Source organism: Solanum tuberosum, unplaced genomic scaffold, assembly GCF_000226075.1.
Source record: "Solanum tuberosum cultivar DM 1-3 516 R44 unplaced genomic scaffold, SolTub_3.0 scf00021, whole genome shotgun sequence".
In the NCBI taxonomy this organism is placed as follows: Eukaryota; Viridiplantae; Streptophyta; class Magnoliopsida; order Solanales; family Solanaceae; genus Solanum; species Solanum tuberosum.
The window spans coordinates 2,004,328-2,029,351 of NW_006238947.1; the positions used below are offsets into that span (position 1 = coordinate 2,004,328).

Below are 25,024 nucleotides of genomic sequence, written 5' to 3' on the forward strand. Positions count from 1 at the left end.
AATAAATATCTTTAAAGCTATAACATCTTAATATCATTGAGACATTATCCATCCAAGTGTTTTTTTTAAAATAAAATGGTTTACTGCAGGACATCATCATTACTGATCACCATTATCAACTATCAATATCTATCAGTCGTCATTGCTACTAGGCATCACATATTTACAATGGCCATTATCAATTATATTATCATAACAACTATTATTCATTATCGACAATTATCATTATTATTAATCATCAATATAATCTACCATAATTATCAGTTGCCGCTACCAAAACGACCCCTCAGTGTATTGAAAAGGTACGTATATACAAAAGAACAAGTGTGGAGTCAATATATTCAATCAATTTCAAAAGTTGTACTAATAATTATTCTACGTGCACAACTGGGAAAAAAGCACTTCTTTTTATGAACTCTTTTTTTTATAAATGTCTTTTAGGGTTTTCAATATTCAAATTTTGTCCACATAAAAATATATCATGTACTTTGATAAATTGTCTACAAACAATTATAATACACTTAGTATAGAATCATAAGTGGGGTTTGAATATACACCTTACCCCTACTTCTATCGTATATAAAAGTTATTTTCGATAAATCTCGAGACATAAAAAAATATCCAACCACATGAGTAAAAATTAACAAATTCTTAGCATCTTGAATGTCGTCTAGTGTATTTATATACGATTGGTCTTCTTTATAACAGTCATTTTCTATTGTAACATTTTACTATAAAATCCTAATTTTATCTGATTTTGGCTTGATATTATATGTTTTGTAACACCATCTTGCTATAACATCCAAAAAAACTATTCAAACAAATGAGTCATCATACAAAAGTTTGATTATAGTATTAACAAAATTTGTCTGGACACAAAAGTGTACGTATCTTATATATAGTACTTTCTCCGTCTCAATTTATGTGACACTTTTTGTTTTTCGAGAGTTAAAAAGTTTAGGTTTGACCGATAATTTGCGCATGGAATCTTCAATTTTTTTGAAATGAAATTTATATATTTGTAAACTACGTAAAAAGTACTATAAGTCACAATAACTGATAATTCAAAATGTTTAAAAGATCTATGAAAAACTTACGATAAAAAATAGACTTGTTTGAATCTCGAAATTCGAAAAGTATCACATAAAATGAAACGGTGGGAGTATTATAATCTAATGGGTGGGTCTCATGTTTTTTTAAGATAGATTAATTCAAACCAAACATTGAAAATTTGAAAAACACATCTATAATTTAAGAAAGAATATAGGCTTTTAAAAGAAACATGTCATAGATATTTTTGTAGATATTTCATTAAAGAACTTAATTTGAAATTTTAAAATTACATTATTTTTATTTATATAAGAATGTCATTCTTCTATAAAACACATTAACAAGAAAAATATATCACATAAATTGAGATTCACAGGCATATAAAGCAAAAACTTTTTGACCAGAGAAATATTGAAATACAAGACAACACTCAATGATATCAAATTCAATGGTTCATACCATATGTTAAGTCAGATCAAGATAGTTGTAAGAAAAATGACTAACGAAATATCAATATTTATTTAGCGTCTTCGCGCAGCGGTTTCACGTTGTGCGTTGAAGAAGACAGCAGCAACAGGTTGTTCAAGATCATTCTCTTGAGCAAAATTTCGAGTGTTGAAATGATCTCTAGAAGTTGGTTGACTAACTGAACTCCTGCTTTTCTGCTTGAAGAGAACAAACACAAACCTATGAATCCCAATATTTGGCCTTGGGATGTCATAGCTCACCAATTCTCTTCCTGTTTTGATCAAGTATATGTTATTTATATATTTATTTCAAAAGTGGTCATCTCAAGCGACCTGTCATTTTATCATCTTATATGTTACTTATATTTTTTTTCGAATGTGATCATTATTAGAATGTCTTTAATATGACAAAAGTCATTTTTTGTATTGCTAAAAAAATATTTTCTTGCATTAAGTAGGATAGTAAAAAGTAGTTTCTAGATAAAATATACATTAAAGATATTAATAACACTATCAGCAATATGTTTTAATTTGATGACACTTTTGAGTAGTAGAAAAGAGTAATAATATCGTTGAAATAGTTATAAGAAAAATGACTTCCGTTCATAGGCAAGAGAGGTTATTTCTTATTTCGAGAGGAATTTTTATTCTCTAGAAATAACGACTTCTATATTAGTATAAAACATTTGAAAATGATTTCCTCATGTTAACTTACAATATTCACCCTCATATAATAATGTTGATCTTATAACTAATAGAATATATATATATATATATAAATTAAAGTACTAATAATAAAAAAAATTATCTTAATTTATCTTCTTGCCATATTTGTGGTTGTAATTAATCTTGCAGAAAATACTGAAAACTTACCAAAAGTAGCATCAGTTGTACCTGGAATGTCAGTTATTATCCTGTTAAACAAATCAGTAAAACACTGTTAATTTTTGTTGTCAGAATTAGCAATAAACTTCTTTAGCTAACATAATTCTATTTAATTTTTCGTGGTGATCGTATATCATTAAGGAACCACTACAATAATACTTAGTATTGTTAAGGTTTATATTCTCCGTCTCAAAATAAGTGTCACTTTAGGAAGGAAATATTTCAAAACGATTTTTGATTTAGAAATTCAAGATAAAAAATAGTAATTCATGTTTCAAACTATACCATTATATTAAAGAATTATTTTTTCTTAATAGTGCTCAACTCTTAAAAAGAGAATTAAAAGCTTAACAAATAGGAATAACTAAGTAGTTATATCTTATATTTATTATTTTTAATAGACGTGAAATAAGTTAAAATTATACTTATTTTGAGACAGAAGAGTATTATTTTGCCCATTTTCCCTCATATCCAAATCTAGTAGTATATATGCATAGCCATTGGCTAGTAATTTGGACGAGGGAATTGTGATGTAATTTTTCTAAGTAAAAATATTTTTAATTTGAGTTTAACTAATATCACCGACAATATTATCAAATAACTTTTAACCGGCAGAACTACAAATTTTATCTTTTATAAAAAAAATTAGTTATAAATATCCTTTCAATAACCTGATAATATACATAAAAATTTATTTTATCAATGTATAAAAGTTAAACTCGTATCATTTTCTAGTTCATCATTTGGTTAATTTAGGGCATACCAGTGTAGATGCTCTCTCAGATAAGTATCACTAGGTCCAGGAACATCAGGATCTGTCATGACCTACATAACAAAAAAAAAAAGATAATTGTTATACATATTAAAAGACCTTATTAAGTTATATATATCATTAGTATAAAAAAAAATTACATTATCATATCAACAATCGATATCTATAGATAAGACTCTACAAAAATTGAGTTTCATAATCTCAAAAATAAGATGAGTTATGATATGTTGTAACATGTAAATATGATCTGATAGCTCTGTCACTCAGACTCTTTAAAAATATCGAGGAGCTAGTATATGTGTGGATCTTTAGAAGCACTGCATTTTTGAAGGATCCGATATAGCTGTGACAACATTATTAAAAAATCCGAATAACATATATATAACTTGATCCTCTAAAATTAGTTTATAGATACTGCTAGTATATATAAACAACAACAACAATAACAATAAATCTAGTGTAATTCCACAAGTAAATTAGTCTGAGGAGAGTGGTGTGTACGCAACAACAGTCTTGTTCCTATCTAGTGAAGATAGAGATATTGTTTCTGAAAAACCCTCGACTAAAGATGTATAGTAAGAATTAATTAAAATACCAGTGTGAAGAAAGTTCTCATATCTCCTCCTTGAACTTCAACTTTAGGTCTAGAAGAAACAGCAGAAGGGAAAAGTTCATGGCCATTGCAAACTAATTTGTTGTTATAAGTGATTGACATTTTTATTGTTGGATTGAATGAATCAATAACATCACCAATTACTCTCCCAACAATTAGAGGCTCTAAACTTCTTGCCATATTGATAAAAGGAAAAAATATTTTCAAAAATTATGTTGTGATGAAAGACTTAGTTGTATTGGACAAATAGAATAGAGGGCCACCTATATATATGTGTCTACTAAATTATAGCCATCATAGTATAGGAGCATAAATAAAAGAAAGCATAAAAACATGGGACCTTAGGAAACTTCAAAAAATATTACAAAATTATTTGTTGTTTAAGTCCTACTACAACCCATCCTCCAAACACTCCCCCCAACCCACCCAACACCTATTCCACAACTTTGGTGGGTGGGGTGGGGGAGTAACAAATGATATAACTATGTTATTCTAGTTGTTATGATATGAAGTCGATCCATATAAAGTATTACTACTTGATAAAATTTTCCTTTAAAAAGTAGTTTTGATAATATTGTAGCTTAAAAGCTAAATGTGTGAGGCCTATGGGAAAAATAGACAATATTAGCTATGAATTTGAATTGTGACAAAAATATGATATCAGAGCTAAATTAAATTCTTGTAGTACGATTGCAAAACTTAATGAGGAAGCTGAGTTCCTAAGGAGTTGTATGTGATGCTCTATTATGGAGGGGGGCCGTATTGAGAATGCATCAAGGAGAAAGACCGACAGACTTTCATGTTGCATATAACACATTAAATGTGAATTTCATGTCCAAAAAGAAGAAAAAATATCTCACAAGTTCATATAATACGTAAGTTTACAATCTCAATAATACTCTCTCCGTCTATAATTAATTGTCATAATTTTATTTTTAGAGTCAAACTATAAAAAATTTGACTAACATTTTACGATGTATTTTTCATCATATTGATATGCAAAAACTTGCAATTTATAGTATTTTTCGTATAGTTTTTGAATATTTAATTTTTTTGTTAAAGTAATCGAATTAATGAAATCTAATTTAATTTTAAAAATTAGTCAAATTGACTTTCGAAAAACATAACATGATAATTAAAAGTGAATGGAGGAAGTAACAATTAAAACTATATATTAACACTCTATTTTATTTTATATAAAAATATTTAATTAAACATCGCATCAAATCAAACAATATCACTAAATAACTCATGTACAATATTGTTGAACTTTTTCTTGAGTCATTTTTTTTTCTTTTTATGCCAACTTATATTGTGTACTTCCCCTTCTAACTTAAGGGGGGAACATGTACCAAACAACTTGCAAATTTGACAGTTGTAAGTACCTAGCAAACCAACTTTTTTTAGTTCCTTAAAAAGTTTTGAAAAGGCAATTATGAACTTTAACTTTGGGTGCATGTGCACAAGTAGGCACTTAAACTTGTATAAAATTGAATAAATAGACACATTCGTCCTACATGGCACCCTATGTGACAATTTTGTGTCCTACATGGCATCCTACGTGTATTACACACATGTAGGACATGTGTGTCTACTTGTTCAATTTTATACAAGTTTAAGTGTCTACTTGTATATACTCAAAGTTGGAGGGCATAGTCGTTCGTTGAAATCAAGTTAAAGATCATGTTTATGTTTTATATCTTTTGAAAATAATAAATCCTTAGACATATCCAAAGTACTACAAAACACCACTCACATCTCTTCTGTCCATTATCTAAAAGAGAGCCAATGGTGATTTTTATTTTTTAATATATAGACATGTTAAATTGGTCTTAATTAATTATTTAAATACTTAAACTTTGAATTTGCATATTTAAATACCTTTAACTCGTTACTATTATGTCATCAGTTGTATATATTTCAACTTACAAAACGAAATGATCATCCAAACATTTTCAAAAATTTAGTGTTATATAAGCGTTGAAATCCACAAGACACAAAAATGATTGAAGTTTCTCTAGACGTATACATTATCAAATGCTTTTATGATTATTATTATCATTATTATTATTATGTTGTCAGTATTCTTTAACACCTGAATTGGATTCTAGGATTTGGTTCTTGATTTGTTGTACAGCTTAAAAATAATAAACTAAGCAATACTTTTTTCTTCCCTCCCATATATAAATGTCAGATGAAATTCCTTAAATTAGTTTTTGGCATGTGGTCCCAACTATTCAAGTTGTCACATTAAACTAACATTTTGTTTTAAACACTCCTTCTAATTTAGTTTATTTAAACCTACTTTTTTTAATTAAACAATTGTGTCTAGTTAAATAAATTCACAAAAATTAATATGATTTTTTTTGTTTTTCACTCGGTATCTAGAGCCCGTGTTAAAGTCCTAATTAAATTTGGATTGCGCATTGCAGGATCCATTCAGGAGTGACACTCCCAATAGGATTTTTTTGATATTCAAGGCTCAAAATCGATACATCTGATTAAAGATGAAATAGTCCTAACATTGCACCATAACCCATATTAGTAAATTAATATGATTTAATAACACTTCAAGCTAGGGTTCCTATTTTTGTTTTAAGAAAGAAAATCATATATTTTCTAATTGGAAACTTACAGAAATCCCATACATTTGGGAGCTAATTACATCCTACCTCAAAAGTTTTTCCAATTATAAAAATTTCAAATTTTTCATTGCTCTCGAATACATTCCTTGGATGTCCGATACATTGCAAATGATACATTATTTAATGGGAGGGATGTATCAGAGAAAGGATAAGTATGTATTCTAGAGGGGAGATGTATACGAGAGGGGATAGCTATCCTCTCTCGAGGAGATTTTTGTATTTTTTTTTTAAAATCTAGGAAATATTAGAAATTATAATATCTTAAATTGTGTATTTATGTAATTTTTCATTTCTAATACGTGCGTTAAACTGCATAAATTGATAATTGGGCCGCATAAGGCCCAATAAATGGGAAGTTGGTGCTCCTCCATATATTGGACTCGAACACAAGACTTTTAGTTGAAGATAGAACGATATCGTATACATTCCACCATGATCCGGTGGTAGGGTTTCTCCTTAAAAAGCATTCAATTAGTACTCCTAATAGGAATAACTTGCCTTTTAATTTAGAGTAATAAGACTTGTCTTTTTAATAGAGAACCTTTCCCAAATTACTTTTAGAAAAATTATGATTGTGATTAATTTGGAAAAAATTACTACTAATTCTTTTTAAGTAAGAATCTTGATCATCAAAGTATGGGCACACTGTTCAGAGTATAAAGGAACTCCACCATATATTATAAAAATATATAAATATAATATAAAAGAACTGACAAGTCATTTCAAAATGTAAAGATCATGATTTGCCCATAATTCCTGTTTTGGAAATTTTCATAGGAAGTGGTATTACCTTAATTAGTAACCAAAGTACACTGTTAAATATCCTAAAGTCATCACTCATGTCAATGCACTAATTCATACAATATATAATTAATTAAAACCACCTGCATTATAATGGCCTCTTTATTATATTCTTTCAACTTAGAACAATTTTTAAAATCTAACTTTTTTTGTGGGATGATTAAAGGTTTCATGTTCAAATCTTAGAAATGGAATCTATCTGGGAAACATCGTCTTCATAAATGAATTCTGTAATGCGCAAATTCAAATTTAATCGAACTCCAACATAAATATTGGACACCTGATGAAAAACAAAAAAAAACATTTTATTGTATGCTTATCGAGGAAAATGATCTCCAAAATTAGTGGATTTTCTATAAAAAAATTCTAGTGTTTGGTAAATAAACAAAAATTGTATCTCAAACTATGGCGTTAATCGATGACGGTGGGATGGATAGGAGTGGAGGGGCTGAGGGGTGGAGAGTTGGAGATCGGGAGACAATCAACATAAAATGTCATTTATGGAATTTATTTTACATGATTCTATTAGAAAAGTTATTTTCTTGATTTTCAAGCAACTTATTTCCTAAAAAATATATTTTAAAAAATATTTTGATCAACTAAACATAAAATAATTTAAAATATTTTTTTCAAAATATTTTTTTCAAAATATTTTTTTTCCTATCAAACACATCCATAAATCATCTAAATAGGCATATATGCGCCTCAAGGTTTTAAGTAAAAAGGCAGGCAGCACCCCATTATTTGTACACCTTTTTTCTTCTAGAAAGAAAAACCTCCATACATATGTGGTGTTTGAAGATACATATGTGGTATTTGAAGTTTGGTTTAAAAAAAATTAAATTAATGATTGGACTTTAATTATTTTCGTCTAAATTTTAATTATATTATGATTAAATTTCAGTCATTTTTGCTTGATTTCATTTATTTTTACTTGAATTTTAGTCATATATATATATATATATGATATTCAGACTGAAATAACATAAGTTAAGTAAAAATGACTAAACTTCAATCATATTTTAAACATGAATTCTGGTATATCTTTGTATATTCCCAGCATAAATTATTTTGTGACTTAATTTCAAGGAAATAGTACATCAATTGCATGAATATTAATTCAAAATTTTGAAATAAATATATTTTTTGTTTGTTTCGAATATTAGTGACATCGTTAGCGTTGATTTGAAATTGTATAAGAGAATATATAGCAACTTATTTAAATGAATTGAATTAGAATCAATAAGTCCATTTGGCAAATTGATACGACTTTAACCAAGTCAAAAAGTTTCAAATTGAATTAGAATCAATAAGTCCATTTGGCAAATTGATATGACTTTAACCAAGTCAAAAAGTTTCATGCAATAATTTTAGCATTTTAATTTCATTAAATAAAATTGCTTTTTGCCCCAATAATTTATGGAGATGTCTGCTCAAATTTTAAATTTAAATTTAGAATCGGTGTTTATTTATAATATTTGAATAAAATTTCAACTTCAATTTGAAATTTTGATTTCAAATCTCAAATTCTAATAAATTATAAAAATTAATTAGTTTCATGTTTGTGATTTCATTTTTTACAAAAAAAAAAATGTAAACCAGAAGTTTATATTTTATAAAAATGACTCATAATTTTAATTTCATTTTAAAAAAGCTCATGTTCGATGTGAAGAGATCATATATACCATGTGGGAGGATTATATTAAAAAATATTAATTAATTATTATTTTTACTATTGTTGATTTATTGGACTTGTGAATCTTTGTATAATTATGTGTATTTGCAAGTTATTTATAAAAAAAAAACATGGAGGAGGAGATTTTAGTTGGTTGAACTTGAATATTTTTTTTGGTACTTTATTATATAAATAATGTATATAGATGTATATACATCTCTTATATATAATTATACATTATCTATATACGAGTATATATTATTTATACAATATCGACACATTATATATGAATATGGTCATTTTGTTGCCTATATCGCTAATTTTAGCCTATTTTCTATTTAAATGAAAACTTGTCTATATTTAATACAAATAAAACTATTTATTGTATATTCATGAAATTGTCTCATTCAAACAATTCTTTGGGCTTCATTGACATGGGCCAGCCCAACTTGACCTTCATGAAGAAAGGACTTTCACCGGACCAAGTGAATGGATACCCGATTTTGAAACCATCATTTAAGCCAAATTCATAGGGGTCTTTTGGTGTGAGGGATATAAATAAATAGTGATGGGATAAAATTATTGTGTCTCGTTTAGGATAACTTATCGCACCATTTATATCATAGTGATGGGATAAGTTATCACGTATACATGGTGGGATAAGTTATCCCATACTAATCATGAGATAACTTGTTCCCAACCAAACGACCCCATAGTGTATTAAAACTTGCAATTCTATCCACTTTTAAATAACTTTAGATATACCATTACGCTTTATAAAAACAATTGTATTTATATTTTTAAAATTTGGGTAGATGGTTTCGTGTGATAGATTCAAGATGTGAACTTTTACGAGTTCATTATATGTATATATTCAATGGAATTCTCAACAAATTAAATACACATGATGAGTCAGGATTTTTAATGTATGAGTTCTAAACCATAATTTGTTTTGCTTACTTGACTCTGAATAGGTTATTTTACGTATCAAATGAATTCGTCAACACAAAAGAAATGGTTTGAGCCGAACCCATAACTTGCATTACGGCTACACCTCAACAAATATACAGAATCTAGACCAAAGTTACTGAATTCTGCTGAACCTCACTTCCGGTGTTAAGAGTTTCCTTGACCCAATAACAAATAAAAAATATTTAAACATACTAAAATCTTACCTAAATTTGTCTTTTAGTCCGTCCCAAACATAAAAAGACCACACAATAATATCACCAATTATTGTTTCATCTCAAAAATCATTCACAAGGAGAGAGCAAATTTCTGTATTTCTTCAGGTTCTTTACCTCTAATTTTCTCTGTTTTCTTTTCTAAAAGTTTAAATTGTGGTCATATTTTAAAGAATGTGAAACTGAAAATTGATATAACTTATTATTTATTTGTGTAAAGTTGTGATTTTTAATTTTAATTTTTGCTTTTTGATGAGATAAGTAATGAGATACCCCCTCTTGATTCGGAGGCAGAGGCGGAACCAGGATTTTTAGTTTATGGATTTTGAATCACAATTTTGATCTTGCTTATTGGGTTGTCAATAGATTATTTGTACTTAAAAAAATGAAATTATTAGCACAAAAATTACAAGGTTTGAACCAACATTTTTGGGTTAATTAATTTGAGCACTCTAGTGTGTGTGTGTGTGTATTTTCCATCATTGTACTTCCAATCTCATGAAATGCACTTTGATACAAAGATTGTATTTTTTCAAATTGTAGTTAGGGGTAAGTCATCTGTAACAGCCGAATCCACTAGTGATATTGTCTTCAATACTTTGAACCTAGGCTTGTACGGCTTTAAAATGCGTCAGTAGGGTTTAATGTTTGTTTCCTTATAGCATGTCTCCTGTGTTTTGCCGATGTGAGATTTGTAACAAACATTTTGTGTCTTTATTTTCCATATTGTGCTTTGGCCCTTCAGGTATGACTGGAAAAATACTTGTAATTCTGTTGATTGGTTTCTTGGCATTTGCTTATCAAGCAATTAAGCCACCTCCTCCGAAAATTTGTGGTTACCCAGGAGGCCCTCCCATCACTGCACCACGAATAAAACTCTCCGATGGAAGGCATTTGGCGTATAAGGAACAAGGTGTTCCGAAAGATGAAGCAAAGTACAAAATTGTGTTCATCCATGGATTTGATTGTTGTAGACATGATGTTGTTATTGCCAGCACACTTTCTCATGTAATCCACTTGTTACCTTCTCTTTTCTCGCGATCTTGTAGGCAGGGGGTGGAGGCGTGGAGCTAGGTAGGAATAAGAAATCGAGGTTCAATTGTGTATCCTATTCATCAAAAAATTATACTATGTTTTGAAAATATTCTAGTGCAATGGCAAAGGGGTCTAAAGATGTGACATTGTAGTTAGTTTCATAAATTCCTGATTCCGACACCGTAGTTATAGGTCACTATAGAATTTGTTTGTCGCTAATTCTTATGATGGTGCAGGATGTTATTGAGAGTTTGGGAATATACATTGTTTCGTTTGATCGACCAGGTTATGGGGAAAGTGATCCTCATCCACAACGAACGCCTAAGAGCTTAGCTCTCGATGTTGAGGAGCTAGCTGATCAATTGAAATTGGGATCCAAATTCTATGTAACAGGATTTTCCATGGGTGGACAAGCAGTTTGGGGCTGTCTTAAATATATTCCTCATAGGTAATGTATCGGAAATAGTCTCTCTACCTCTGAGGTCTGCGTACAATCTACTCTTCCTGGACTCCACTTTATGGGACTACGTTGTGTATGTTGTTGTAATAGATGCTATTTTGTCTGCAAATTGTGTCAACTCACATAACAAATGTGTAACAGATTGGCGGGAGCAGGGCTTCTAGCGCCTGTGGCTGGCATATGGTGGCCGGGTTTTCCTGCAAATTTGACAGGAAAATCATACTACGATATGCCAGCCCCGGATCTATGGACAGTTCGAGTTGCTCACTATCTTCCTTGGCTGACTTATTGGTGGAACACTCAGAAGTTTTTCCCTTCTTCTAGCGTTGCAGCTCACAGCCCCAATATCTTTTCAACTGAGGACAGACAATTAGCCCCGAGGTTTGATGCCTCGCAAGAACCTTATCGGGTGAGAACTTGATTGTGTTAATCTTGTTAGTATAATGTAGTACACAAGTTTATAATGAATAGCTATCGCGTAGTTGTAACAAGACTTCAAATTAATGCTCGAGTGTACGTTCCCCTTCTCTCGTGCCCTCATTTTCCATTGTTCGTTCATTTGAAAAAAAGAACATAATATATGTTAAGGGAGAGCTTGATGTTAAGTGCCTTTCTGAAACGACTTCCAAAAGTGTGTTGTTAACTGTGTCCCTCTATCTGAAATAATGGAGACGGGCGTCCCATGTAGTCTGTCTATCTCCTTTATGTACAACTTTGCATAATGTTCCGCAGTGTCAGTACTAAAAAAGCTATTTCTAGTGTGCTATATTTGCTTGATGTACATTCTATATACTCTGTTATTTTTAAATTTTCTGTATATAACTGTATATTTTTAGTATATTACATGTTTGAGTATCGAAAAAATGTTCATTCATGGCCTCAGGCACAAATTAGACAACAAGGGGAGTTCGAGTCCATCCATCGTGACATGATAATTGGAATTAAGACATGGGAATTCGACCCTATGGATCTCAAGGACCCGTTCCCTAACAATGAAGGCTTTGTTCACATATGGCAAGGGGATGAAGACGGTCTTGTACCAGTCGTTCTGCAACGATATGTTGCAGAACGACTACCTTGGGTTCGATATCACGAACTTAAAGGTAGTGGTCACATGTTTCCTTATGCAGATGGAATGGGAGATAAGATTTTGAAGACATTCCTACTTGGAGAGACCTTCGTTCTATAAATGTCTATGCTGCTCGAACTCGTCAAAAAATATCTTTGAACATGTGTCGGATCATCCAAAATGAATGTATTTTTGGAGAATCTGACACAAATGCGACAATATTCTTTAAGGGTTCGAGCAACATAGATTAAAGTTCTCATAACAAATGTTCTTGCAATTTATATGTACTCTATTTGAAAATTTATTTTTTTTTGTTCTATATTTCATTGTATTGAGATTTAGTCTCTAATTCAAACATCTTATAATTGATAAAATAAAATTCAATCACATCGGATTCGATTTTTTAATTTGAATAAGTATTGATTTTCTCAATCAAACTATTATATAGTCATATTTTTTTTTATAATAAATTATCGTCCTATGCACGTAAACAAATATTAAAAATAGTAAATGCAGATAAATCCATAAGTAACTTAGTTTTACAAAGCTTTTCCGCATTAGCAGAGTCGATGAAACAACTTGTGAAGTAGACAAACAGTCTATTCTGATGTACTCACTGGTTGAATATGAAATTTGGGTTGAAAACAACTTTAGACTAGGCAATATTTACTAACGTCAATTCGAAATAAGAATTAAAAATATCATCGTGTACACAATTCTAATCTTGAACGTACACGTATATCAATATAATTGTGACAACATACCGATATCGGTTTCAATAAATGTTATCCCTCCGTCCCTATTTAGTTGTGCACTTTAGAAATGACATACAGATTAAGGCAACAATAATTTGCATAGTGAAGTTACAATTTTATCCTTATAGTACAATTTACTTCCAAAATAAATTCACTCAAGATAACTAATCAATGCTGAAAAGTTTATAAGTTTATTTACTTTATTTATGACAACTTTTCCCTTTAAATAAGGGTATAATAGGAAAAAAATTATTGTCCTTTCTTGATTTGTCAAAATTGACAACTAAATAAGGACAACTAAATAGGGACGGAGGGAGTAGTATAAGCCAACAAATCTACAGGAAAACCCAACTTGACGATGAAAACGAGGCACGACTTTGTTTGAAGCAGCCTTAATAACCTATAGACAGGGGCGGAGCAAGAGTGATAGTTACGCGTTTAATAGACTTCAATAATTTTAGTTTAAATTTTATGTAGATTGGGGTGAAATAAACTCATTTGAATTTTATTAGTTTGCGTTTGAAATTCTACTTATTTGATTTATTGAGTTATAATTTATTTTAAATACTAATTTATAAATTCTTTAATCATATAATACGTGTTTAAATTAAAACTATTGAATTCAAATGAGCTCGAAATTAATGTACTTAGGTAGGTCCCCCCTTGCCTGGGCAAGTTATAAATAGGGTTGGCGGCTAGTGTATTTATTTCGTCATTTAATATTATAATAAATAAATATTTGTTTCAAATCAAACAATTAATTCTGCATATAAAATATATTTTTTAAAATAAAAATAATATTGTGTATATTATGCTACAAGAAGATATACTTTTTAAATTCCCAAACCTTTAATGCTAGCTGTCGTAGCCTGCCAATTAATTAAGTTGAGAATTATTGTTTCTCTTTTTGTTTTGGTCTCTCTCTTGTTATTATACTAGATAATGTTGTCCGTGCTATGCACGGGTCGAATAATATAAATAGTATATTTTGAGGCTAATAACGGAGTTTTTGAAGCGACTGTTTGCGTAGATAAAGGAATAAGTTTTTTTATTACAAACATGTACTTTCTTTGACGCTATTTAAGAAATAATAAGACTACCCACATATAATATTTTTGAAATATTTTATGTTGTCAATTATCATGATTTATAGTATTTTTACGATAAATTCACTTCAAGAATTAGTGGAAATTTTTGTGTTTTTTTCAAAACATATTTGATGTTGTCAATTATCATGATTTATAGTATTTTTACGCAATTTTTAAATATAAAAAACACAAAAAAAAAAAATAAGACGAATAAATTAAAATGGACCCAATATATGTTATTTTTGTTGTCTCAATTTATGTGACACAAATAAAATTTGGAGAGTCATCCAAATTTTCATATTTTTTTTAAAAATGTTTTAAGTTATTAATTATTGTGAGTTATTAAACTCCCTTTTATTATATAGTAGAATATAATATATATATATATATATATGTCATAAATAAAAAAGTCCCAATCTTGAATATTATATATTATACTTGGACCTAAACTCCCTTTTATTATATAGTAGAATATAATATATATATATATATATATGTCATAAATAAAAAAGTCCCAATCTTGAATATTATATATTATACTTGGACCTAAACTCCCTTTTATTATATAGTAGACAAAATATATATATATGTCACAAATGGAAAAGTCCCAATGTTGAATATTATATATTATACTTGGGCCTAAACTCCCTTCTATTATATAGTAGAACTTATTATTTGATTTGATATTATTATTCTTTTTATAATCATCTGATATTTGAAATTTAACATTGAATTTTAATTTGCCTTGTTTAAGAGCAAAACGATTTTTAGGTCATCATTTAGATATTGTTCTTCTAAACAATATTGTCCAACTTTATAGACAAAAAATTAGGTTGTTGTCTAATATTAGTAATAACTTACAACATTGTCGATCATGATTAAGCATTTTCTTATAAGAAATTTAATTTATTTATAGTGAAATGATGAATTTATTTCCTCGTCTTGTTGAGTATGTATTGAAGACTTAGTCTTCGATACACGATTGAAAATCCTCAATTTCTGACTGCTAAAAAGGGAAAAGGACGAAGAAAAAAAAAAGACAAAGTAAGGATCATAAATACGATATTTGAATTAATAGAAAACTTTTTCTTTGATATGAATTTTTAAAAAATGGGAAAAAAAAGAAGCTAAAAAGGACGTCCCCTTCCACACACACAATTATATAAACACACAAAAGATATAGAAATCATTTAAGAGTTTCCAAAAAAAAGTTTGAAAATTAAATTGAAGTTTGAGGTTTTTGTTTGTTGTTTCAAGTTCGTGAATCTAAAAGTTAGTTATGAAAATATCCTATAGGATATATGCGTTACTTTCTGCGGTTGATCGAAAAGAATCTAAAGGTTCGTTTTTGTTATTACTTATTCTCTAGCTACTTAAATTTATCTTTTTTTTTTGTGAATCAAAGTGTTTGCAATAATTATATTTGATATATTTATATAATTATTATTCAATAATGAAGTGATTTGTTGTCAAACTTTATATATTTTCTAATTATGTTATTTTGGCACTTGTTAGATTTCAATATAATCAATTACTTAGATACACTTTAATTTATAATATTATGACTTCTATCAGATTTTGGTGCATTCAGATACGTCTAGGTTCATGTATCTCGGAATACATGGAGTCAAAATTAGGTGTAGTTTGTTCTTAGATACACTGTATCCAAACGAATTCGCATGTATCTGAGATTCATAACAAATCCCGCTCCACATCTCTCCCATCTCGATCGCCACTCTCCTATGTATCTGAGATACATGACTATCTCGCTGGCCTCTCTCCCTATTTTAATTTATCTGGTAGCAAAAAAAATAAATATCTAGGTGTATCTTATGTAATATATAATAGGAAATTCTTAATTAGTGATAAGATATGTAATTATTTGAGATATAGGTCTAATTAGGTAGTTTTCAGTATAATTAGGAAATTTTTTAACTAATGTGCTTTAGAAAAATTAAAAGAAATTGCTAAATTAAAAAAAATGTTTCTTAATTAACCAAATCTATTTTGTATTTTGTGTGTACGGCTAATAATGGTCAAAACAAAATCAATTGCAAATTTTTGTGACGTAGTCCAACATTTTTTTACAAGATTTATATTCTTAAGTCACAAGAGAAATATAAAAAAAAAACTAATTTACTAAATACTATCTCAAAAAAAATCGACAAAAAATTCATAATTTAAATTAATCAAACCATAAAACAGATCGAGCCATAAGCCGAAAAATAAAAAATAATAGTGTGTAGCATATTATTTTAGGGTTTGGAAAGATTTTGTCATGACAATAAAATCCAACATGTGTTCCATACTCAAGACATATATTCTTTATCTGTCATATTTAATTCTCCTAAAAATTGGATTATAGTGGACAATGATATGATTTATTTATATTTATATAATAATATAATTAAATAAAATATATTTTATTGTATATCAGAAGAGTTTTCAAAAGCATGAGAAATCTGCAAATCATCTACAAGTTGTGTTACTTTTTTTAATGTCACATATTGTGTAAAATAATCAAATGTAAATGTCAGAAAATGTCTAGAAAGTAGAAAGCATTGGAAAAAAGAAACATAATTAAAGACAAAATGAAAAAGAGGTAAAAAGCATATTTGACTTGATGTTAAATTGTGATAAAATGGTTAGTACTCATTCATTTTTAATCAAAAGTCTCAAATTCATATCTTCTCATATATAGAGTTATATTTATTAGAGAGTGCTTTATTCCTTAACGTAGAACTTCTCAGTACAAATCAAAATTTAATCGAACTTCAATATAATCATTAAACACCGAGTACAATTGAACCATCTTTTGAGTTAAAATTCAAAAAATAAAATAGTGAAACCAAAGTCTTGAAGTGGCGGCTTAGAGATGCCGGCCCAATGCCATAATCAATATAAAGTTTAATCATTTCCATAATGACGTCTACATATAACATAGAAATATTTGACATATTTAAATACTTAACAATTACTAGTAATATATTATTTTTTACTAGAGCGACGTTTCGGTCGGTTTATTTTGATTTTATAGTTTATTGATTTAATTTAGCGGTTATTAAATTGCTATACAATCTTTAAGATATTGATTTATCGATCGTTGCTATTGATAGTTATCGGTTTAACCGTTCAGATTTGACATAAAAAAAGTCACTAAAAAACGCTTAGAAATAAGATGGAAAGCCAAATGAACAATGCACAAGAATTGAGAGATTGTATCTTGCTCAAAAGCAAATACTAACACATTGTAGAATAATCAAGAACTTGAGAGACTACAAAAAAATAAAAGTATGAAACTAAACTCTTAATCAAAGACTTTATATACTGAATGACATAAATATAATTTATTAATTTACTATCGAAATATCAATTAACTCATTAAGAAAATTTTCAAACCATTAAGAATCGATAATCTAATAATAAAAAAATTAAAACTATTACCGAAACCGCTAAATCAATAACTCAGGGTCCTTTGAGAGTACTACATTCTTCTTCATTCTCAAGAGTAATCCATTAAATAAGATTTCCTATCTAAAAGTGGGATCTTCTTTGGTAACCAAAGGGCAGAGTGCACATGGTGTTGGCCAAATTTATTATGTTTTAATTTATGTGCTATTTATTTATTATCGAGATCAAATTTTATAATTTTTAGTTAATATTTTTTTAAAATAAATTGAGTTAATAAATAAATAAATTATTGACCCGATAAGTTGACCTTATGTCGTGTTTCATGGGTTAATTTTATCAGTCACAACTCACAAGTCCTATGACCTTTTTATTTAACGTGTTTCACAATCATATCTCCAAAGCATGTTAATCTCTCTATGGTTTGAATGAAAATAGTCTAAGAATAATGAAAAAAATAAAATAATTTTTGAATTTTTGTGATCCTTTATATTAGAAAAGTGTAAAACACGTTGAATGAAAAGTACTCCAAAATACTTCAAAATATGTGACACATTAATTATGTTAAACGAAAAATGATTTCTAACACAAATTAATTTAGTCAAATATGATTAATATAATCGATGAATATTAAAGATTTATATAGTTAACTCTAATTTTTCGTTGACATGTATACATAAAACTATTTATTGCTTATACATCTACATTTCATTTAATTACTACTAGACATCTAAATTTCATTTAAGTATTCATCATTAAATTAATATCTCAATTTGCGTGATGAAGAATTTCTTAATTTGACTAGTACAATTTTTTCCAAGGCCAAGTGGTCCATATAGCATACTTCCCCATTTTTTTATGTTATTTGATTTGACATGATCAATTATTATTATTATTTTAAAAAAAAAAGAATTTTAAAATTTTATAATCTCAATTTAAAAATAGCTATAACATATTAAAACATTAGTTGAATCTTATGATTTTAACATATCATGTGACCAATATGGATTGTGGTGCACTGATGAGAGTGTTTCACCCTTAATCAGAGGTCTCGGATTTGAGCCCTGATTATGGATAAAATCATGTTGAGAGCATCACCCCCAAATAGGCCCTGCAATGCCTAATCCAAATTTAGTCGAAGCCCCAATGTGGACTCCAAACATCGAGTGAGAAACCAAAAAAAACATATCATGTGCAATTATTATAATTTATATTCCCTCTGTTCTTAATTACTTGTCCACTTTTGAATTGACACATCTATTACTAAAACAATTAATGACACAATGAGATTACTATTTTATTCCTATTAATTATGAAGTGATGAATTAAAAACTTAAGATTTTCAAGAAGTTCTATCTTTTTCAAAGTAATTAATTGAGGGTATAATAAGTAAAATTATTTTATTTCTTGATTTTGTCAAAATGAACAAGTAATTAGGGACAACCAAAAAAGGAAAAGTGGACAAGTAATTAAGGACAGAGGAAGTAACTTAGTACTCCTTCTGTCCCTAATTACATGTCCACTTTTGTTTTTATAGTTGTCCCTAATTACTTGTCCATTTTGATAAATCAAGAAAGGACAAAATAATTTTACTTATTATACCCTCAATTAATTACTTTGAAAAAGATAGAACTTCTTGAAAATCTTAAGTTTTTAATTCATCACTTCATAATTAATAGGAATAAAGGGTACAATGGTAAATTCACTATGTCAATAATTGATTTCTTAATAGGTGTGCTAATTTAAAAGTGGACAAGTAATTAAGGAAAGAGGGAGTATTTGAAAACATAAATTTCATAACCAAGAAAATTTTTTATCTCCTCAACCAAAATTCAAATATTTAACTCTAAAAATTCGACGTTTGCCTACAATAAATTGACACAAAAAATATTAATTCACTTAAAATAAAAAGCAAAAGACGTAAATAAGTAATAATAAATAAAATAAAATGCATACATTGATATTATCACCCCCTCATATTCCTAGGTGAACCAACTGCATAGTGCACATGGGGTTACAACTGACAAGTGTATAACAAGTTGACCTTGTATTTATTAGGGGCGGATTCAATATCGATTTTATTTAAATTAATTAAAATATAAAATATATCTTTTATTATTGAAAATTAGGAAATAAATATATTTTCTTTATTCTAATTAATATGATAATATTTGATTGAACATATATAAAGTTCACTTAAAAACAACTTTTCAAATACATGCTTTAAGATAAGAGAAAGATACTTTATAGCTATAATGAGAAGTTTAAAATTAAATTATTTTTAAATTTAAAAATATATCATTCTATTTAAGACATACAAAAACAAATATAACATTAGATAAATTTGGGAAAAATCAGGGAGTAACAATCAGTACTATTTTTATTTCAATATATGAGATACACTTACCTTGCTATTTTGTTTTTAAAAAGAAAGATATCTTCCTGTATTTAGAAATAATTAATTCCTCTATTCAATTTATATAACGCTATTCAGATTTTGAGAGTCAAACAGTCTAAATTTAATCGTGAATTCAAACATAAAAAATATTATAAATTTTAAAAATATATTAAAAATTCTTAAAAGACGAATTTATAAAGTTAAAATTCTGAATCCGCCAAATACATGTCTATTAGTCAAACCATGTAGCTCTTCTCTCTTCTAGATCTTTTATAACTCCTATAAAACAAGGGCATCTACAAGAGTCACCACTATTATTTCACTAAGTTCACAAAAATGGCAGAGTCCCCTACTACCTCAGGTTCTTTCTTCTTCATTTTTTTCTTTTTTTTTTCTTCATATATATTTGAAATGCTGCTATATTTTTATTGGAGAAACATAGTCTAAGCATTTTTATGTGGAAAAAACTTGTGATTTTTTTTTTTTATTTAGCTTTAGTTGTTGGTTGTAATATGTTTGAATTAATAAGAGGAAGGTCTTGTGTTGCATCCCTCAATTTGCTTCAAAGGAAAGTGTCTAGCGGTTAATGAAATGAGTGAAAATTACGAGAATTTGGTGTTTAAAATTTCAGTGGAGACAAAAATATGTCAAGTCAATATCTTTTCATATGTCTAGATCTTAGTAGTAACATATATGATAGTTGAGATGCGAGCAAGGTGATAAAAAAATGTAAATGCACAAAATTCTTCTTGTTATTTAATTTTAGTAACGGTCACTTTGAACACCTAGACTATTCTATCGGGTACGTACTATCTCTAGATTATCAGTACATGTACCGAATAACTCTATCCTCCAATATTTAATTAGTCAGATGGAAAGATATGACCTTTTCATTTTATCTTTTTCGTCTGATTCTTTATTTATCACTAGACCACACGTCTTTAATGCCAATGTCAAAAATAGTTATACTGGAGGTAGGTAAAACATTTATAACTGTCATTCATTCAATTTATTGCAATCTTGATGGAATTGTTTCATTTTTTTTTTAATTTTGCTTATTTATGCATTGTTAATGAAAATTTTAACTTGTTTTCTTGATTTTTAGCTCTAAAAATTAGTTACTAAATTTGTAACCATTTCAGGTATGACTAGGAAAATTCTTGTACTTTTCTTGATTGGATTGTTGGCATATGTTTATCAAGCAATTACACCACCTCCTCCGAAAATTTGTGGTTCCCCCGGTGGCAATCCCATCACTGCACCACGAATAAAACTCTTCGATGGAAGGCATTTGGCGTATAAAGAGCAAGGTGTTTCGAAAAATGAAGCAAAGTACAAAATTGTGTTCATCCATGGATTTGATGGTTGTAGACATGATGTTGTTATTGCCAACGGCCTTTCTAAAGTAATTCCCTTTTTACCCTTCTTATCAATTTTGTAGGCAACGGGCGGAGCTAGGTAGGACTAAGGGTGGGGGTTCAGTTTAATCTCGTTTGTTGAAATTTTTTATTGTAAGGATAGAGAAAAAATGAGTTTTTATTGGTCAAAAAAAAAATCCTAGTGTAGTGACAAAAATTGATTTTGGTCACAAGTTCAAATACTAGACATATAAATTCCTAGCTCCGCGGTTGCTTGTCGTAGGCAGGAACAGACCTTGAAGGGTGGAAGGGGGTTTATTCGAACTCTTTTCTCTCAATTTTTTAGGCAGGGCAGAGCAAGGTAGGAATTAGGGGGTTCAATCGTGCGGATAAAAGAAAAAAATAATTTTTTTACATATATATATAAACTGTTGAATCACCTCGGAAAGACATAGTATAATGACAAAGGGGGTTCAATATTTTAAGGTTGGTCACAAGTTATTGTAGTTTCTTTATAAATCCCCTTGTTATGTTGCTCGGATATTTCAAAAATATCGTCAGAGGCATATTTAATCCTCCAAATGTATTGTAAATCTGATACAGGTGTGATAATATTTTTGGAAATCCGAGTAACGTACTGCCCTTTTGTATAAATTTCTGACTCCGACACTGCTACAATAATATGTTATGGTGCAGGATGTTATTGAGAGTTTGGGAATATATATTGTGTCAATTGATAGACCTGGTTATGGGGAAAGTGATCCTCATCCACAAAGAACACCAAAGAGTTTAGCTCTTGATATTGAAGAATTAGCAGATCAATTGGAATTGGGATCCAAATTTTATGTTGTTGGATTTTCCATGGGTGGACAAGTAGTTTGGGGATGTCTCAAATATATTCCTCACAGGTATTGATCATTTTATTCACTTTTCTTGAGTTGAGGGTCGTTCATCGGAAACAGTTTTTCTACCTCACACAAAGGTAGGGGTAAGTTCTGCGTATGTCTACCTTCCTCAAACCCCACTTGTGGAATCATACTGGATGTGTTGTTGTTGCATTTCTTTTACCATTTATTGTTGATGCACTAACGGTTCAAAATATATTTACAAGTACTTTGTCAGTAATTTGGTAAAATCGGTAATTGACATGCTATCACGTGTTAAAATTCACTAAAACAAAATTCAACTTGTAACGTCTCTCCAAAATTGTTGTCACATCTATGTCGGATCCTCCAAAACTGCACTACTTTCCATCATACACAAGTCAACATTTTTGAAGAGTCTGAACAAGCGTTAGTGTAGAATTTGTTTTTTTATACTATCAGTGTATATAACGTAACGTAAACTCGTGTTGTAACAGATTGGCAGGAGCAGCACTTCTAACACCTGTGGTTAACTATTGGTGGCCTAGTTTCCCATCAAATTTGTCAACAAAATCATATTATGATCAACTTTTGCCTGATCAATGGACACTTAGAGTTGGTCATTATCTTCCATGGTTAACATATTGGTGGAACACTCAAAAATATTTTCCATCTTCTAGTGTTGCAGCTCATAGCCCTGATATTTTTAAAACTCAAGATATGCAATTAGGACCAAGATTTGCTGGCTCACAAGAAAAATACAGGGTAAGTATTATTTTGTACTTTGCTCTTACTTTAATTGAGCGAGAATTCAGGATTTAAACTTGACCCATTACGCTATTCAATTTTTATAATTTTACTACTTACTCGTTACGTTTTTGTTTGTTTTTTTTGAAATTATGAGTTTGGAGGTTTGGTACTTCCTTTGGTTGACTTTAGATATTTATTTAACTGGGCACGGAGGTTAGGAAAGAATGATTGACTTTCGTCTAATTATTGGCATAGATGTAGATTCAAGGTTTTAGTTTGATAGGTTTAATCTTTATGTTCTTGCCACCGAACTCATTATACTTTTGAAATGTTGGGATCGGGGTTTATTACTCCCTCGATTCCATTTTTAGGTGAATTTATATGGTTGGGCACGAAGATTAGGAGAGAAGATTTTTGGTACTTGTCATGATATTTGTGTGGTTAAAAAATTATGTAATGAAGGATAAAAAGAATGAGAAATTTAAAGATAAAATATTTTACAAAAGGGGGTCATTCTTTCTAATTGAAACTTATTAAAGAGGAAATAATGTCACGTAAAATAAAATAAATGGGCATTGAAATATTAATGATTTTTACAAAAATTCTGTGTCAAAAAATATTAGGTGATCTTTTCTCTTCTGTCCAAGTCTTGATGGGATAAGTTATCACGTACATGTACTGGAGGAAGGTTACAAGAATCTAGTAAAACTAGGCGACATTTCTCTTTCCCCTCGCAATATATGACTTTACTTCAACTCTAACAAATTAGGACTGAAATTCAATTCAAAACTAGCTCAATATTTGCCCAAATAACCTCAAATTTTAGATTTGAACCCCCCTCGTCGTTCAAGTTCTTTTTATTATGATATTAATTTATTTGAGTGTCACTAATTTGTCAATTTATCCATTAATTTTCAGGCACAAATTAGACAACAAGGGGAATTTGAATCACTCCATAGAGATGTAAATATTGGATTTGGTACATGGGAATTTGATCCAATGGATTTAAAAAATCCATTTGATAAAAATGAAGGATCGGTTCATTTATGGCAAGGTGATGAAGATGGACTAGTACCTGTTATATTACAAAGATATATTGCACAAAAATTACCATGGATTCAATATCATGAAATTAAAGGTGGTGGTCATTTATTTCCTTATGCTGATGGAATGGGAGATAAACTCATCAAAACATTTTTACTTGGTGAAAAATTTGAATTCTGAAGAAAAAAAGAGTGATTGAAGTCGAAGTTGAAAAAGGGTATTTGAAAGTTTGATTTGACTTAACATGTAACATGTGTTAGTGTGCTTTGTGTAATGGCACTAGTTGGGGCATACTCCTAGATGAAATTAATTAATACAAAGTTCATCATCTATGTGGTCTTGTTATTTTAGTTTCTTTATTTTGACGAAATTAGAAATTTTGTTAAAAGTATTTAAGATATATGTATATCAAAGTTATTGAATAACACTATCAAAATCAAATCATGTTAACGTATCAAGATATTTTTATTTGGTGAAAATTTTGTACTGTAACGATATACAGGAAGTATATTGTATAGTCATTTGGGTATGATTTGGTTGAATTTTGAAAAGAAAAAAAGTGATTGAAGTCAAAGTTGAAAAAGGATATTTGGAAATTGGTCTAAATAAATACAGGTATATGGTCTTGTTATTGGTAGTTTCTTTATAAAGAATTTCGTTAAGGATATTTAAGATATATATATATATATATAAATTAAAAATAA

At 29.0% G+C, this 25,024-nt stretch overlaps 3 protein-coding genes across 4 annotated transcripts; 2 read left to right on the forward strand and 1 right to left on the reverse strand.

Moving 5' to 3' along the window:
• Positions 1 to 1,454: 1,454 nt before the first annotated feature.
• On the reverse strand, positions 1,455 to 3,967 carry LOC102581689 (CEN-like protein 2). Its single transcript, XM_006341069.2, has 4 exons — positions 3,770 to 3,967; positions 3,166 to 3,227; positions 2,391 to 2,431; positions 1,455 to 1,789 (listed from the first exon to the last, which is right to left on the reverse strand). Exons 1-4 carry the CDS (start codon positions 3,965 to 3,967, stop codon positions 1,572 to 1,574), a joined length of 519 nt encoding a protein of 172 aa, XP_006341131.1. The 3' UTR covers positions 1,455 to 1,571.
• Positions 3,968 to 10,144: 6,177 nt separating this feature from the next.
• On the forward strand, positions 10,145 to 12,991 carry LOC102582245 (uncharacterized). The gene is made up of 5 exons (XM_006341071.2): positions 10,145 to 10,200; positions 10,838 to 11,100; positions 11,364 to 11,575; positions 11,729 to 11,996; positions 12,471 to 12,991. The coding sequence occupies exons 2-5, from the start codon at positions 10,840 to 10,842 to the stop codon at positions 12,774 to 12,776; spliced, it is 1,047 nt and encodes a 348-aa protein (XP_006341133.1). The 5' UTR covers positions 10,145 to 10,200; positions 10,838 to 10,839; the 3' UTR covers positions 12,777 to 12,991.
• Positions 12,992 to 15,689: 2,698 nt separating this feature from the next.
• On the forward strand, positions 15,690 to 24,652 carry LOC102593738 (uncharacterized). 2 transcript variants are annotated; one of them, XM_015306008.1, is made up of 5 exons: positions 15,690 to 15,839; positions 21,448 to 21,710; positions 22,360 to 22,571; positions 23,024 to 23,291; positions 24,195 to 24,652. In XM_015306008.1, the coding sequence occupies exons 1-5, from the start codon at positions 15,779 to 15,781 to the stop codon at positions 24,498 to 24,500; spliced, it is 1,110 nt and encodes a 369-aa protein (XP_015161494.1). In that variant the 5' UTR covers positions 15,690 to 15,778; the 3' UTR covers positions 24,501 to 24,652. The 2 variants fall into 2 exon arrangements, with proteins under 2 accessions (XP_015161494.1, XP_006341247.1); XM_006341185.2 differs by lacking the exon at positions 15,690 to 15,839 and adding an exon at positions 20,572 to 20,666.
• Positions 24,653 to 25,024: the final 372 nt, after the last annotated feature.